At 37.9% G+C, this 16,552-nt stretch overlaps 1 protein-coding gene across 1 annotated transcript in view; it reads right to left on the reverse strand.

The window, feature by feature from the left end:
• Positions 1–4,783: 4,783 nt before the first annotated feature.
• Positions 4,784–16,552, reverse strand: part of LOC126416668 (phosphatidylinositol-3-phosphatase SAC1-like) — a 70,463-nt gene continuing 58,694 nt past the window's right edge. The window contains exon 13 of the mRNA XM_050084468.1: positions 4,784–5,841. Within this exon, the coding sequence (XP_049940425.1) occupies positions 5,693–5,841 (149 nt within the window). The 3' untranslated portion in view covers positions 4,784–5,692. The remainder of the gene's footprint in view (positions 5,842–16,552) is intronic.

Here is a 16,552-nt window from a genome sequence, read left to right on the forward strand (position 1 = left end):
GGAAGAAATGGAGGGGGACAGGAGAGAATGGTCACATCATGGGGGCAGTGAGGGAAGAAGAGCGGTGAGAGAAAACAGTGCATGATCTGATTGGAGGTGATGTGGACAGAAGAGAGAAGGGAAAATGAAGCTAGCTTCAGTGTAGCTTTCCTTAACCCAAAGTTAGGTGGGACATCACAGTACTTTACCACAAATCATCATATAATAGGTAGTACATACTTACATTCCTCAGGCTCACAGACAGACTTATCCAGCCAATTATAAAGGGCCCCAAAGTTTTGGAATCCAAATCATGAACTAACTTGACTTTTTTTGCATATGCAAAACATTGGATAAGGTAGAACGAGCAATGAATGACCAAGTTCAGGAGTAACTAATGTTTGTCAATTGGGAAATACTATCATATCCACTGACATTGTTTTTAGAAATATAGTGTAAAGATATAAAGAAAATATGAATACAACGACTCGCTTCCACTGACCCCTAAACAGAGCCAGAAATATTACAAACTTTGCTCTCATTATTTTAGAGGTGATTCACCGAGCTAACATCATTACAACAATATATTATTATTTACCAATAGTAAAGTCACAATGGTCCATTACTTTTCTCAACTGTTAACAGGCTTTGTAGACATACTAGCCATACCAGAGAGAGCATTCGTAAATGATATAGGATCCATTGGCATCTCACAAACAGCTAAGTAAATAAGGATCCCCTCAGATAGACCCTATTTGCAAGGATAAACACTATCCAACTAGGATTCATGAGTTGCATCAGAGATTGCTCACCATTCACCTCATACACACACATAGTTAACAGAGAGGTTGATGGGTTTTACTATCTTCTTTGATACCTAAGGTTAAGCTAAGGTTCTTGCACCGTGTGACACACAATGTTCCACAGCAACATTGTATGGTGGTTGCTGAAGCAAGCACAGAGCTTACGGTTATAGAGGATTGGCAGTGCCTGAGCTGTCTCAGGTAACTCAGGTTTCACAGACCCATACCCTATAAAGACAGAGTTCCCCCGAGGTGATCACTATTTTGCATGACCTAAGTCTTGTGGCTTATTGAGTGCCATGGGCATAGCAAGCATTACTCACCTAAAAATGAAAAGAAAATAATGTCTTGGGCCAAGCATGTGTGATAGAACCAAATCTCTAGTACAAAAGCACATTGCAAAATATACTTTCTTGAAAATATTTTATTCTGTTTCAAAGTTACTACATTATTTTTGGTATACAATAGCTAATATATACTGTTACTTTGAATAATGTCATCTGAGGAAAGATTTACACCAGCTTCATTAAAAAAGCACCAAAACTGTACACTCGCAAATACAAAAATATACTGTTTCTAAATAACTTACAACATATACATTTTAAAAAACTTTAACAGTCATTTGTGATAGAACAAAATGACACAAACTACTAAGAATCAAGAACTTGGACTAGTTTACCTACACTTCTGCTACAAATGGAAGATCATAGTCTTAGCAAATACTGTTGTATTCTTCTCTAAACAGGTGAGAGAAAGAAAGTGGTGCAATGTGAAAGAAAAGACAAATTATTGAACAATTAAGATACTGGAAATTTCCAAGCAAGTGATGTAATGTGCAACAATATGTTATCTGTACAAAATTATAAATGTGTAAATTAATTGAATGCAGTGACCTGGAAATTAACAAGGCTGCCTTTGTCTGAAATATTTACCTCTTGGGACAGTTTCAGTTCAGCAATTATGAAGAAACTTGGTGACAGGTGTGTTGTCAATAGTCTCAAGGGCAATACCACTGATGGTCAATCAGATGCTGTAGGTATTTGCAGATACATGCATTACATTTCACTGTGATCTCTGATAATTGTTGTTTTAATCCGAAGATCATATTTCGATGTATTTTTTAAGTTGTGTGAATTTCAATTCTATCCACTAATTTGTGCAGAAATGAAGTGGATAAACCACATTTTAATTCTACATTTGAGCGGAAAAAAATTTAAACTTCCCATTGCACATTAAATTATGCCTGCAAAATGAGTATATGCATGTGAGAAGCAGCAGCACCACAGAAGGAACTGCTGCTTACGAATGAGTGAAATAAATCTGTACTATATAATTAAGTTAATGGAATGTTTCGTCATGGACAGAATCACTGGTACATGATGTTCTATCACAAAGATATCAAACATCATTTTTCAAGTAAGTTTCACTTACATGCAAAAAGAATAACTTTTTTATTGCCTAACGCTACCATAAAACTCGGCTGCTGCCATATCTCAGTTTTTATCACATTTTAACTTAATAGAAAGTCATTAAAGTTTATTGTTTGTATGGATCATCACCTGGGAAAGTAGGTAAATATTGGCAAGTGCAGCTCTAAAACTGAATGAGTGATTTTTGCCTTTTAGCTATTCACTCTCTGTCTGTAATGTTTTTAAAGGGCCTTCAAAATGTGTAAAACAGTATTCACACACATTAAAGTGCGAGTATGAAAACTGCTTGAAGTCATCAACATCTGCACCTCAATGTCGGAAGTACGTGTACCTACTGTAATCGCACATTACAAAAATGTAATCTATTTCTGATTTCTTACTACTGCTGAATTAAATAACTGCTTACTAAATACATGCCTTCTGATAACGCACTATTTTCCCTCTTCTGCAGCACCCATAGAAATACAAACTACAGTTAATTCATTCACTATTATTTACATGACAATTGTTTAACACTTGTCATAATATAATACATAAGCCCACGTGAATGAATAATAATGTTTATTTGAAAATGCCACATTTGCCAGAAAATCATACTAACTATCAGGTACAGCAAGATTATTTACAGAGTCTAATATTTAAAAATACACTATGATAATAAAGAACCTGTATAAGAATTGTATAATTTTGCAGAGAAATTTGAGATTATGACACAGCAATAAAAATAAGCCAATAACTAGTATCACAAAAAAGTGCAGATAATAATGGCTCGCCCTATAAAATGATAGGCTAATTTCTTCCTGCTTTGCCAGATTGGACTTAGAATTAATACGGTTATAATACAAGGATTAAACAATGGAACCTCTAAATTATCCATCCAATTAAATTACTTTAATAGTTGAAACTTAAAAATATGATATCAGGGATGCAAAATATTTGCATCTTCCCTTTTTTGTTTCACAGAACAAAATTCGAATTCTTCCAACACACGAATTGGAAGAATATAAATATATCACCATGATATATCTTGTTAAATTACATTATATTTTTGCTTAGCATGACACTTTACTTGTGCCTCCTGAGCATTGTTTGTACAATATTATGGAAGATTTACAATTCTCAGTATGTACATATATACAAAAAAGTACACTATTATAAAGAAAGGTATACACCTCATTCACTTCATATATGAATCACTGAAATGGATATGGAAGAAAATATTCTCAGTGGATGTATGAACAGAATTAAGATGAGTGAAGCTTTCAACACAGAAAACAAAAAGCAGGGAGTGGTGGCACTATCACAATTTAAAAGCTGTAGAGAGAAGGAGAAAAACATGTTTGAAAGAATGAAAGCCAAAACTGTTAGTAAATGAAAAGTAAAAGGCTATTACCAATAAAAGAAAGTCACTAAATGTTAAACAAAGCATTTCTGGCCATAGCTTATGGGACAGGCCTGATTAGTGGATGGATTAAGAAACATATATTAAGTGAACTTGATGGAAGAATGATTAGGCAGAAATGAAATTCGTGGCTCGGTCTCATGTGCAGAGATAACTTTCCATTAGAAAGCATACAACAAATGATATGCAACCGTTTATCACACTGCCATGCACATCCATGTTGTCAACAGCTGCATAAATTGGCACTCTTAATAATTTCACAGTGCAATAACAAAATTTAAAATCACTCTGTGAATCTAGCTTGCTGCCCAGTAAGTTGATGGATGACAATTCTCCTTACTCTGCTTCTTTAGCTTTTTACATTCTATCTTTTCAATTACCACAGTTATTTGATATCCTGGTGCAACCTTTTCTCTGACAAGAACCACTTCCGAAATCTCGCCATTCATAAAATATTTTCATCTACAATGATCAAATCTTTTCACAGTTGCTAATGTGTCTGATATAATGTATTTGGGCAGTTGTCAATTGTGATTCACTTGCTGACCACAACAGTACTGCAACAGTATTTTTTTTTTAAACCTGCTTCTACTCCTCATCTCCTGTAGTGTAACAGTCCCTTTGTGAAGGATGGCAGAGCTATAACCACAGGCAGCTACTTCGAGTTGGATATTTCTCGAACTAAAGGGGCAGGGATGGAGAGGAATTAGAGAACATAAATATTAAAGCTGCAAACAAGGATGGAAGCTGTATTAAAGAAATGAAATTCATGGTATGGTTAATGGATGCTTCCAAAAGAAGAAACTTTCAAAATCAAAGTTTTTTCCTCAAGGATCTGTGGAAAATGACAGGATGAAAAGTTATGCAGAACCAAGGAGCAACATATAGCAACTTTAAAGTAAATGCAAGTGCAAGCAGTGACATGATAATGTGTGGAACAACTGGCCTTTATTTTCTCATTCTTGAATAACAAGTCGTTTAGAGAAACTTTTCCTCTCTTCACTTTGGGATCTTAGAATACATATTCATTATTCTCCTTTCCTATTTAGCTTCAAAATGAACTGAATCTCTCTCTCTCTCTCTCTCTCTCTCCGTGTGTGTGTGTGTGTGTGTGTGTGTGTGTGTGTGTGTGTGTGAGAGAGAGAGAGAGAGAGAGAGAGAGAGAGAGAGAGAGAGAGAGAGAGAGAGAGAGAGAGGGGGGGGGGGAGGGGGGGGGGGCTGGTTGGTATATCCTCTACTACTACACTATCTTAACCTCTGGACATATGTACATGTATATACAGAAGGAGCTTCATGATTACCTGTGATAAACACAGAAAGAGGTGAACAGAAAACTGACAGTTGGATACAACCCTAACAATTGATGCAACAAGCAATATATTGTACGACAAAAAGCAATATATTGTATAACAAATGCACACAGACTATCTGTGAACTGCCAGAATCAAATCTGGCAAAATAACTAAAAAATGTGAGTGACCAAGATTCTAACTGCAAAATGAAACAAATTCTACTTTCTAATTTGCTCAGTACCAAAAGTTAAGTCATAAAAATTGCAGTTTTGGTTTTAACAGGAAATAGTACCTAATGTATAATTAAAGAGGTTATGCATTAAAATTGTACTTAGTACAAGAATATGGAATATTATTCATTTTTTGAACAAAATGAGACTGCAGAAAAATATTTCTGCAGATCTCTTATTCATATCACCTAAACGAAAGACTACAGGAAACCACAGACTATATTTCCTGAAATGAATGCTAACCTCATTTCTTAAAAGTAAATCTTTCTATTTAGTTAAAAGACTAAAAAGTTATGTGGACTGCCTCTTCACAGTCTATCTATAATCTGCTTAAACAGAAACATGTAATTCTGTTCTTTTGTTTACTACCATGCTTTTCAGAAGATATGTTAGACTGAATGTAGATACATTCATGTAGTAGTACTTGAAGTGGCAAGGTAAAATTATGCTGCTCCATGTACAACAAAAAATATGTTTACTAGAATCTATCACTGTTATGGAAATGGTACTTAGGAGTGACAAGAATAACTGGAATTAGCAATAGAATTATCTACTGCTATTCTAAAGAAAGCACTGAGGATCCTCTGAGTTCACACAGCTTTGGATAATCCACAAACTCAGTGCCATATATCATAATTATCATTGAGGTCACAGATACCATTGATGCCCAGAACAGTAAGTACAGAAGACTCTCTGTGTTATATTCTGAAACAAGAAAAAAGAACATTTTTTTATTAATACTGGCAACAGTAAGATAGATAAATCAAAGTACAACTTTAATATTGTTTATTCTTAAATACTGAAGTCAGAAACTGTACATGGAAAAAAAGCCATTGTAACATGATTTTTTTCCAAAATGTTATTGTTCTTCCTTTGATAAAAGTAAAATCATCAAACAATGGAATATCCAGGCTGGAATAATTGTTCAGATTCACTGATGACATCTTCATGACTGAGGCTGAGGGCAACCTTATCCACATTCCTGCAGAAGAACATCTACACCTTCTCCTCCATTCACTTCACTTCACCTGGTCTTCCTCAACCCAACGAGCTGCATGTTGATGTCCCCCTCTAAGATGGCAACATCAGTACCTCCGTCCATATCAAACCTACCAACCACCAGCAATACCTCCACTTCAACAGCTGCTACCTATTCCATACCACCAAGACAGTCTAGTTACCCATAGCCGTCACATTTGTACTGATGAGCAGTCTCTCTTCAAATATATTAAGTGAATCTCAGTCTTGTAAGAATACAGATCTACTATGCTTGTCTCTACCAATCACCTACCACCTGCTACATTCCACACTCCCACCATCTGGCCACAAAGAGGCAGTCCCCTCATGACTCAGTACTATCCATGTCTGGATCAAGGGAATCACATTCTACGCCAGGATTTTTAATACCTCTCATCGTTCCATGGAATGAGGAATGTCCTACACAGTATCCTTCCCACTCCTCCCATAGTGGTGTTCTGCTGCTCAAAGAATCTATGTATTACCCATGTCTGTGGTTAGCACACTGGACTCGCATTCGGGAAGACGATGATTTGAACCTGCTTCCGGACGTCCTGATTTAGGTTTTCCGTGATTTCCCTGAACCACTTCAGGTAAGTGCTGGGATGGTTCCCTTGAATGGGCATGGCTGATTTCCTTCCCCATCCTTCCCTAATCCGAGTTTGTGCTCCATCTCTAATGACCTTACTGTCAAGGGGACTTTAAAACACTAATCTCCTCCTCCTCCACTTCTGCTCCCTTCTTCTTGCTTCATTGCTCCTATCCTCACAGTAGATCTAAATGCATGACCTGTCCCACACATCCAACCACCACCACCCCCCTACTCCAGTTCAGTCACAGGTATCATCAATCCTATCAAAGGCAAGGCTATCTGTGAAAGCAGTAGTATGATTTACTAACTAAGTTACAACCACTGCACTGCTTTCTGTGGGCATGAAAACCAATAAGTTGTCTGTCCACGTCAAAGGCCACCGACAAACTGTGACCAAAAGAGAGCTGGATCACCCAGTTGCTGAACATGGTGCCCAACACCATTGCTTCACTTCAGTGACTGCTTAACAGCTTGCACCATCTATACACTACCTACCAACACCTGTTTTCTGAACTGCACAGGTGTGAACTCTTCCGGCCATATATCCTATGTTCCTGTAACCCTCCTGGTCTCAACTTTCAGTAGTCGTCGTCTTCCACCCACCTGGCCCCTTCCCTGCTTCCATTCCAGCATTAAACAGCCTTCTATTCTACCAGCACACCCACTAATCTCTTGCCGCTGCCTCTACTTCTCACCTTTTCTGCCCACCCCCTCCTAAAATTTCCCAATTATACCCAGCAGCCCCGCCACATCCCTGCATGCTCCCAAAAGCGGACTGCATCCTCCCCCTCCCTGCCCCAGCCTCTTCCTTATCTACAGACTGCCTCTACCATCAGGCACAGTTGCTCACAGTCTGGTCTCAGGGGCCAGAGACAGTAGTCAAGTATATGTGAATTGTGCCCGAGTGAATCTGTGTGTGTGTGTGTGTGTGTGTGTGTGGACTTGACTTTAGAAGAAGGCTTTTTGGCCGAAAGAATAAATGTATAGTTGTCTTTTGTTGTGTCTGTTCGTGACTTAACATCTTCTCTATATGGTGAATAGCCATCTATCCCTTTGATACAAGTAACTTTTTAGAATGCTGCTTATAGTTCTAAAAATCTCTGAGAATGTGTATAAAATGAGATCGAAACTGAATAACCTTTGTTTTTATGAAAAGTATTTTTGTTAAATACATATACTTTCATACATTCTAGCTCAGTTGATTTTCTTTGTCTAAGAAAAACAGAATTCATGGGATCAAATTTTTGCAACAACAAATGATGATAACAAATAAAAATAAAAAGGCTTTGGCTTGTTAAGTCATGACACAGTGATTTCAGGAATAAGTATATTCTTTTTGGGTTATTCATGTAAATAATCCATGAGAGAGACTATATTTTAATAGGAACAGATTTAGAAATCACCTTTAAATACTGAAATACTGATATTGAAATCATAGTATTGATACGGAAAATACTACAATAATAAGCAAGTGAAAGCTTTAGATGAAGTTAAATGGACTGGAAATAAATCTGGAGAAAAAATAAATGACGAATATAACAAAGCAAATAACAGATGTGGAAAATAAACGAAACTTAAACATGGACTAAATCTCTTAAGTAAGCACGGACCAGGGCTAAAGAACTTAATGAGAGGGGTAGTTCAGAAAGATCCCACAAAAGATACTTGATTAACAAGAAATAAAAAACAGCAAATGAAAAATTTATACACAGAAAATGAAAAATAATTGAACTAATTACATCACATAATCTAGAACCACCTTGCAGTTAAGTATAATAGTTTTTCAGGCACGAAAGAATGTTTGCAATGAACCGATAACTGAAGGACGGAAAGGGTTCAACATCCAGTTGATGATGAGGTCATTAAAAATGGAACAATAGCTCTGACTGGATTGTGACGGAGCAGCAGAAATCACCAGCACCCTTTTCAGAGGAACCACCCAACCATTGCCTTAAGTGAATTAGAGAATAACAGGAAACCTAAATCTGGATGGCCACACAGAGCATTAATACTTGGTATGTAAGTCCAGTGTGTTACCTCTGCACCACATTTCTCACTTGATAACTGAAGGCAATACAAGCACAAGAATGTGGCTGCAAGTTGGAGGGACTACTGTAAGAAATTACCTAGTGGCACTACATGGCACAAGTGTTAAAAGATTAATTGTTGGTGGGTCCAGATCTCAGAGATGATATTCTGAGAACATAAGTTTGGAGACTGCTAGGACCATGGAGAATAAAAAATCACTTGGAGTTGAAGATTCCCAATAGAAACACTCAAGGCACTTTTCTGGGGTCAATGTTATTGGAGGCACTACACTGACTTGTGTAAAAAGTTATGAAACCAATGTACTGCCAGAGGATTTTAAGTAGATGTGGTCGGACAGATAACAGCTACACAATGTGGACAATTCTGCCTTTTTCAGAACTAACTTATCAGCAGACAGGTGCAATCTGAAACGCCTAATGTGCAGAGTAAATCTGCTTAGGAAAACTTTAAACAAAAAGAACCACAAACATCAACAAAAAATTTGAAATATAGATCTTTGTCTGGAGAGGTCTCCTTTATAGGTGTGAAACAGACAATTGCAATGGTGAGGGAAAGGATGCTTTTGAGGTAGTTGATACCAGTGAATGCTTAAAATATTGTGGATAACAAAAATTACTGACGAGTGTATCTAGAGGGCATTTTATGCTTATGGGGCACCATGAAAACGTAAGAGGGCTACTGCTTGGGTTTGTTACAGATGCACAGCTTCTCTCTCTCTCCCCCCCCCCCCCCCCCTCAACCCCCCCCCCCCCTCTCTCTCTCTCTGCATGCATAATTATCTCTATTTCAACCTGCTTTTTGTCTTCAAACCTCTCTCCCTGTACAATCTCTCTTTAAACCCAAATATTTCACGCCTCCATAACCAAATTTACTACTCCGCAATATATATATATATATATAATGGAAGGAAACATTCCATGTGGGAAAAAATATATATAAAAACAAAGATGAGGTGACTTACCGAACAAAAGCGCGCCATCGACCTGCCAGCGCTTTTGTTCGGTAAGTCACCTCATCTTTGTTTTTTTATATATATATATATATATATATATATATATATATATATATATATATATATATATATATCAGACCGCGGCCTATCAACCAATCATTTACTTTACTCAAATTGTGCTATAAAGCACTTTTCTTTTCTCAACAGTTACTCAATCTAGCCATCTAACCTCCAACTTTCTATTCTGGTGCAATATATCAAAACTTTCCTTTCTCTTCTTAGCTCAACCATTTATTGTCTATGTTTCACTTCCATATAAGGCGTCAGAAAATATTTCCAGAGAAAGACTTCTTAGCCCTTAAGCTTATATCCATTGTCAAAATATTTTTCTTTTTCAGCAAAAATTTTCTTGCTATTTGCAGAATGAATTTTTACTCCATAGCAGAGTGAGCACTGATATGAGAATTCCTGGCAGATTAAAATTGTGCATTGGACCGGAACCGGAAATACTGCCTTTTATTAGGAAGAGCTCTACCAGCTGCGCTATCCAAGCCAACTCCGGGCCCACCTTCACAGCTTCATTTGCACCAGTAACTCATCACCTACTTTCCAAACTTCTTAGACTCTCTTGCTTACCTTGTGGGACTAGCACTCCTGGAATAAAGAACTCTAGAAGGCAGGAGAGGGGTACTGGCATGGAGCTGTAAGAATGTGTCACGAGTCATGTTTGGGTAGCTCAGCTGGTAGAGCACTTGCCCATGAAAGGTAAAGATCTCAGGTTCGAGTACTAGTCCAGCACATACATTTATTTTGCCAGAACATTTCTTGGTATTGTCAATCTACATTGTGTCTTCTTTATTTCTACTGTCCTGGCATGCTGGATGACACGCTCAAGATATTCCTGTGATTATTTCAATGATTAATGTAATGCTTTCTCATTTCTGTTATGTTCTGAATATCGTGAAAACATTTGCCAGTATATAAGTTGTGGTGTCACCGCCAGACACCACACTTGCTAGGTGGTAGCCTTTAAATCAGCTGCGGTCCATTAGTACACGTCGGACCCGCGTGTCGCCACTGTCAGTGATCGCAGACCGAGCGCCACCACACGGCAGGTCTAGAGAGACGTACTAGCACTCGCCCCAGTTGTACAGCCGACTTTGCTAGCGACGCCACACTGACAAATACGCTCTCATTTGCCGAGACGATAGTTAGCATAGCCTTCAGCTAAGTCAATTGCTACGACCCAGCAAGGCGCCATCACCAAGTTATATTGAGATGATAATACTGTATCAACAAGACCAATGTTCTACAATTATGGATTAAAATTAAGTATTCCAGAAGCTACATACTTTTCTTTATAGCATTCATTACGTATCCTGTTTCAGACCTCACGCCAGCCTGCATGAGTTTAAGTGCATGCCTTTCGGCTTCCTCTCATTGTGTCTAGGCTGTCTTGTCTAGACACAACATAAGTAGTCCAAATTTCACAAGACTTATGTGAGCATGGTAATTTCTTTGTAATCTCCAAATTTTCGTGATTGTAACTGAGTTTATGTTATCAGCTTCCTTGATATTTCAACAGATGGATCAAGTGAAGATCTTGGTTGGTTGGAGTCCAGACAGTGAGCAAACTTGAACTGAACAAGCCACACACCATCTTTTATGGCAACAACTGTTTTCTCTTTGTTGGCAACAGTGTTCCATTATGAATCAGACTTACACAATTTGAGATGACTTTTAAGCAAACTGAGCACTGAATTACCATGTTTTAATAAACTAAAGTTTCTGTCCATATAAATTAACACAGATATCAATATTAGGAAAAGGATAGGTTGTTACCCACTAAAGATGACATGTTGATTACAAACAGGCACAGTGTTACATAATTATCTTTCAGCCAAGCCTCCTTCACATTCACACAAGCACCTCACTCACTCACGACAGCCATGTCTGGCAGCTCTTGCCAGAAAGCAACAATCACATTAAGTGGCAGTCTGGAATGGGGCAGGGAAGGAGGAGGGATAGCAGGAGGTAAGGGTGGGGTGACCGAAGAGTGCTGTCAGGTGGGGCATGCAAGGACTAGATGGAGGCATAAGAAGACTGCCAGGCACAAGTCTGTGTGGCATGGGTAGGTGTGGAAAATAAAACACAAAAATATGTAAGGATGAGGGAGGAAATGTAAACAATAGAAGTAATTATAATTGGAATTGATCTAATATAGTCCTAGCCTAGCATTTTGGAACTAGAGAAACACACTGTAAAATGAAAGTAGTAATTTTAGATCATCTTCCTAAAATATTTCAAATAAGAATTGTGACCCATAGAGGTGTGACTGTGTGACTTAACAGCAAATAGATTCACTGATAATTCAAATTCAAAACCACTATATCTAAGTAAAAAATAGCTATTCTATCTCGATTACAGAAAAGGAACATCTGTGCTGTCTGCATAAAATGGAAACAACAACTCAGCAGAACACCCAGAAGCACATTATTAATCTATTCTTCTAGCAATTGTTTATTGTAAATTGATGGAAAAATGGACCATTATGTGAGAGAGAAAGGCTGCTCCAATTTATACGGAACACCACTAGATGAATAAGAATAATTGTATACACACATTGCTGACATCAATCTTCTTTTCAATTACGGACATATTTTGTATGGTCACGTTAGTTTTTTTAACTGAACAACTGCTTTGTAAGCAGGAATTTTCAAAGCTATAATATTAAAAACTCAACTGATCCTATATTGGCATGCATGCAGCAGCATGTGCTACCAATGTGTTCCTAAACAGTAGGCACAAAAATGGGATTTTTCGGGGCTCATACCTTGGGTTCTATTCATGACAGAAAGGCAGGGTCAAATGTTTTGGATAGCCCTTGGGCTAGGAACCATTTGTATACCCAACAGAACTATCCTATAGTACAGGGTCAAAGTTGGAATATTACACACATCCTCCCCAGCTTTAGGCATATGGAGAAAATTGGTTAGTCTTTTTTCCCTTCCTTAGGTGTACCGTATTTACTCGAATCTAAGCCGCACTCGAATCTAAGCCGCACCTGAAAAATGAGACTCGAAATAAAGGAAAAAAAAATTTCCCGAATCTAAGCCGCACCTGAAATTTGAGACTCGAAATTCAAGGGGAGAGAAACGTTTTAGGCCGCACCTCCAAATCGAAACAAAGTTGGTCCATTGTAATGTGAGACACAATTTAGGTCGAATGAAAGACGATACAGCTACAGTAGTTTGGTTCAAGTCGTAAGCTTAGCAGTTAAGCTTTACCAGGTAGCCATTGCTATGCGTCAGGTGCTCCGTTCGTATTTATACGGGTACCCTTCCTTTATCATGTGCTTCGTCTGGTTTGAATCGATTGCTTATTTTGCTTTGATCTGATAAGTGCCGTTTTCTTTGTTATAGGTGTTTACGTCACTCTAAGCTGAAAATGCATTACTGTACTGTGTCATGCATTGTTTGTCGCATTTTGATAGTGCGTGTTTACGGCCTGTCGCCGCTCGCAGCATGACTTGCTTTTGTGCCCGCTACCGCCGCTTAAAAAAAAGAGGAATCGTCTCATTAGCAAAACATTGGCAAGAGACTGCTATTTGTTGTTACTTACACTGCTGCTTTCTTTGATAATGATCAACAAGAACCAAATAATAGACTGCGTATGATAGAACATGTTCTGAACGAGTGTTTAGCGAAAATTTTTCTCCGTTTGAAAATCTTTGTGGCCGCTTCTTTAGTACATCAAATTCTGCACAGAAATTAGTCATCTTACATTTAAAATCTAGTCAGTTGCCGTGCTTCATTTCTGACTGTATCACTATTAGGCATAAGAATAATACGAATATAAATATGACACGATACGTATATTCTTCCGCGTTTGCTGTTGTCTCACTCTAGTTTCATAGTTTATTAGGCAGACAGGATTTAAATGAGATAGCAGCAAACACGAAAGAATACATGGCAAAATGTTTATATTCGTATTATTCTTATGGTGAACAGAATACTGCATGTGATTCACATTTCATCAGGTTCCTATTAGCAACCATCTAACCATCTCTTCTCAAAGGTAGGAATAAAACTCGGAACGTAGAGTTGGCCATATTGACAAACATCCCTAACAGTCTTGCCAGTCGGATTTTCGTAGTACACTGAAATTCTGCTACATTCGAAGATGAACAATACGGAATTTGTATTTACTTCGTTGGATAATGTATGAAAATGCAGTGGTCGAAACTCGGGCAGAGAAAAAAAAAAGCTCGTCTTCTAACTTTTTTTTAAATTTATTTACTGATGCAGAGGTTTTGGCGCCAGTATTTATCTTTGTGCCCACAAAGCATACTTGTGTAGCGCTACATATATTCGACGGCAGAAGTTAGTTGTGGCGGCACCTATCAACATTTTTCAGAACTTCCGCTTGCTTTGCACTCGATTCTAAGCCGCAGGCGGTTTTTTGGATTACAAAAACCGGAAAAAAAGTGCGGCTTAGATTCGAGTAAATACGGTAGTTTTCATTCCACCTTAAGGGGGTTATGGAGGTGCCACTTAGTTCATGGGCGGTTCCTGAGAAAAAAAAAAAAAGTGTTTTTCACCTTTTTCCTTGACAGCAGTGGACATCTAAATAACCAATAGCCGCAAATTGTGTAAATTTTAGTGGTATATTCTTTAGGAATTTATCTAGAAGTATCATCTTCCCTTTTTCAGAAATCTTAATCTGTTATCGAGAAACACCTCAGAAACATGGTTTTTGTGCACAAAAACAGAGCCATGGATTTCAAGACGGCTATGTACAGCAAATGGCTGAAATTTTTATGATGTATTCGTAAGATCCTGATCTCAAACAACCTACACAATTTATTTGACACCTTTATCCATTCTGAGACAGAGCTCCAAAGTTACCCCACTTGTACACACAACATACACACGTAAAAACTGGTGTGAGGTAAAAACAAAGTGACGTAGAAATATGCGGTAAAGTGTCTCCATTATCGTCAGAAGAGTTCTGGGAACCCAAAGTAGTTGTATTGAAGCACATGCAAAATTATTGTGCATGTAAAATCTAGTCTGAGGTGTAAAGTTAGTTTTGCATTATTTCAGTTTCACATAAGTAGACTACCAAAATTTTACTGACCCATAATGTTCTTTTAATTGAGTGTCATGCCCTGCTGTATCATGGAAAGAAGGGAACCAATGAAAACATGCTCCTATTGCAGCACAAAAAAGGTGATTATGGTACTGTTAAAAAGACTGACTGGAAAGTGGGGTACCAGCTGCCTGTCTACCTTCATCAGCACCTTTTTAAAATTTTTGGCATGTGAATATATTGATGATTCTTTATGTTGACGGAGAAGGAGGCAGTGGCAGTAGAAATTGATGAAAAGTAATAAATACTAGACGATAGCAGATAGTGGTTGTCACGGAGAAAGAGTGAAGAAGACAGTTGTAGTGTGAGAGAAAGAGAGGTACATAGTGGCAATGAACTATAGTTGAAAGTAACAGAACAATGCAAGGTAAAGAGTGAAGGAGATAGTGCCAATGGGAGAGGAATAAAGAGAAGGAAAATGTGAAAGTGGGTAAGAGCCAGTGATGATAAGAGATAGACTCTATGACAATGATAACAAGGAAAAGAGAGATAATGACAGAAGAGATGCCAGCAGTGGGAAGGAATGAATGACAGTAGCAGTATCAGAGAACAAGAGGCAGTCAGTGACAATAATAGTAGGACAAACAATGGAAAATTGCTATAAGGCAGGAGCGTGTGACAAAGACAATGAGATAATGACAATGAGCTGGGCTCAATGAGCTAGAGAGAGGATAGACATGTAGGAGAGGATGGATATGAGTGACTTACAGTGATGGACTAGTGAGTGTGCATGAGTTACAGTTGGGGGAGCTTGTGGGGGTGAGAGGTGAGCTGCATGTAAAAAGAGCATGAATATCTTCACAAACAAAAACATCTGCGAAAATTTTAAACAAGCTGAGGAAGGTAAATGAGGCAGCCTGGTACCCCACTTTTGTTTTAAACAGGAGTATATTTGCTTTTTTTGTTCTCCCACAGGAGCATCTTTGTGCTGCTGTTCACAATATTTAGAAAGCTGAAGACAGTGATTCTTAGGTTGGTATCAAACTTATTGAATTCTGAAAAACTTTTGACACAGTACCATGTTAGTAAACTAAATATGTTGCTAGTTGTTGGAACAAATATACAGCTGGCTTGAGGACTCACTGAAAAAGAGATCCCAATATGTCACCTTCAAGAAGACATTGTTGGAAATGAAAGACCATGGAGTCTACAATACTACTCTTCATTCTTGGAGGTGAAAAGCAGCATCAGGCATATCTTCATGAGGTGCAACAGGAACTGTAGTATACATGACACACACACACACACACACACACACACACACACACACACACAAATGATTTCCATAGCTCTATATGAGTTTTCATGGAAGAGAAAATTATATCCAAAAAGTTGGTGCCGGTGTAATAATATTGCAAGACACTGAGCTGCTTCTGAACTATCAGTGCCTTGTACAAAAACTGACAGCTGAGCCTCATAAAAGCAAATGTACTTTAAAGTGTGTAAATAGCCAAAAATGCCTTACACTGACTGAGTGCACTATATGTGATACATGGTGGCTACACTGAAAATAAATTGTATTACTCACTGAAGCCAGGGTGCCAGCAAATTCAAATTTACACTCAAGATATATGAACAAGTGGGGATGGGGAGATTTATACAACATGTCAATGCCACACATGTATAAGCCAATGACTAGAATACAACAACAATTA

The sequence above is a fragment of the Schistocerca serialis genome, chromosome 8 (assembly GCF_023864345.2).
Source record: "Schistocerca serialis cubense isolate TAMUIC-IGC-003099 chromosome 8, iqSchSeri2.2, whole genome shotgun sequence".
NCBI classification, from domain to species: Eukaryota; Metazoa; Arthropoda; class Insecta; order Orthoptera; family Acrididae; genus Schistocerca; species Schistocerca serialis.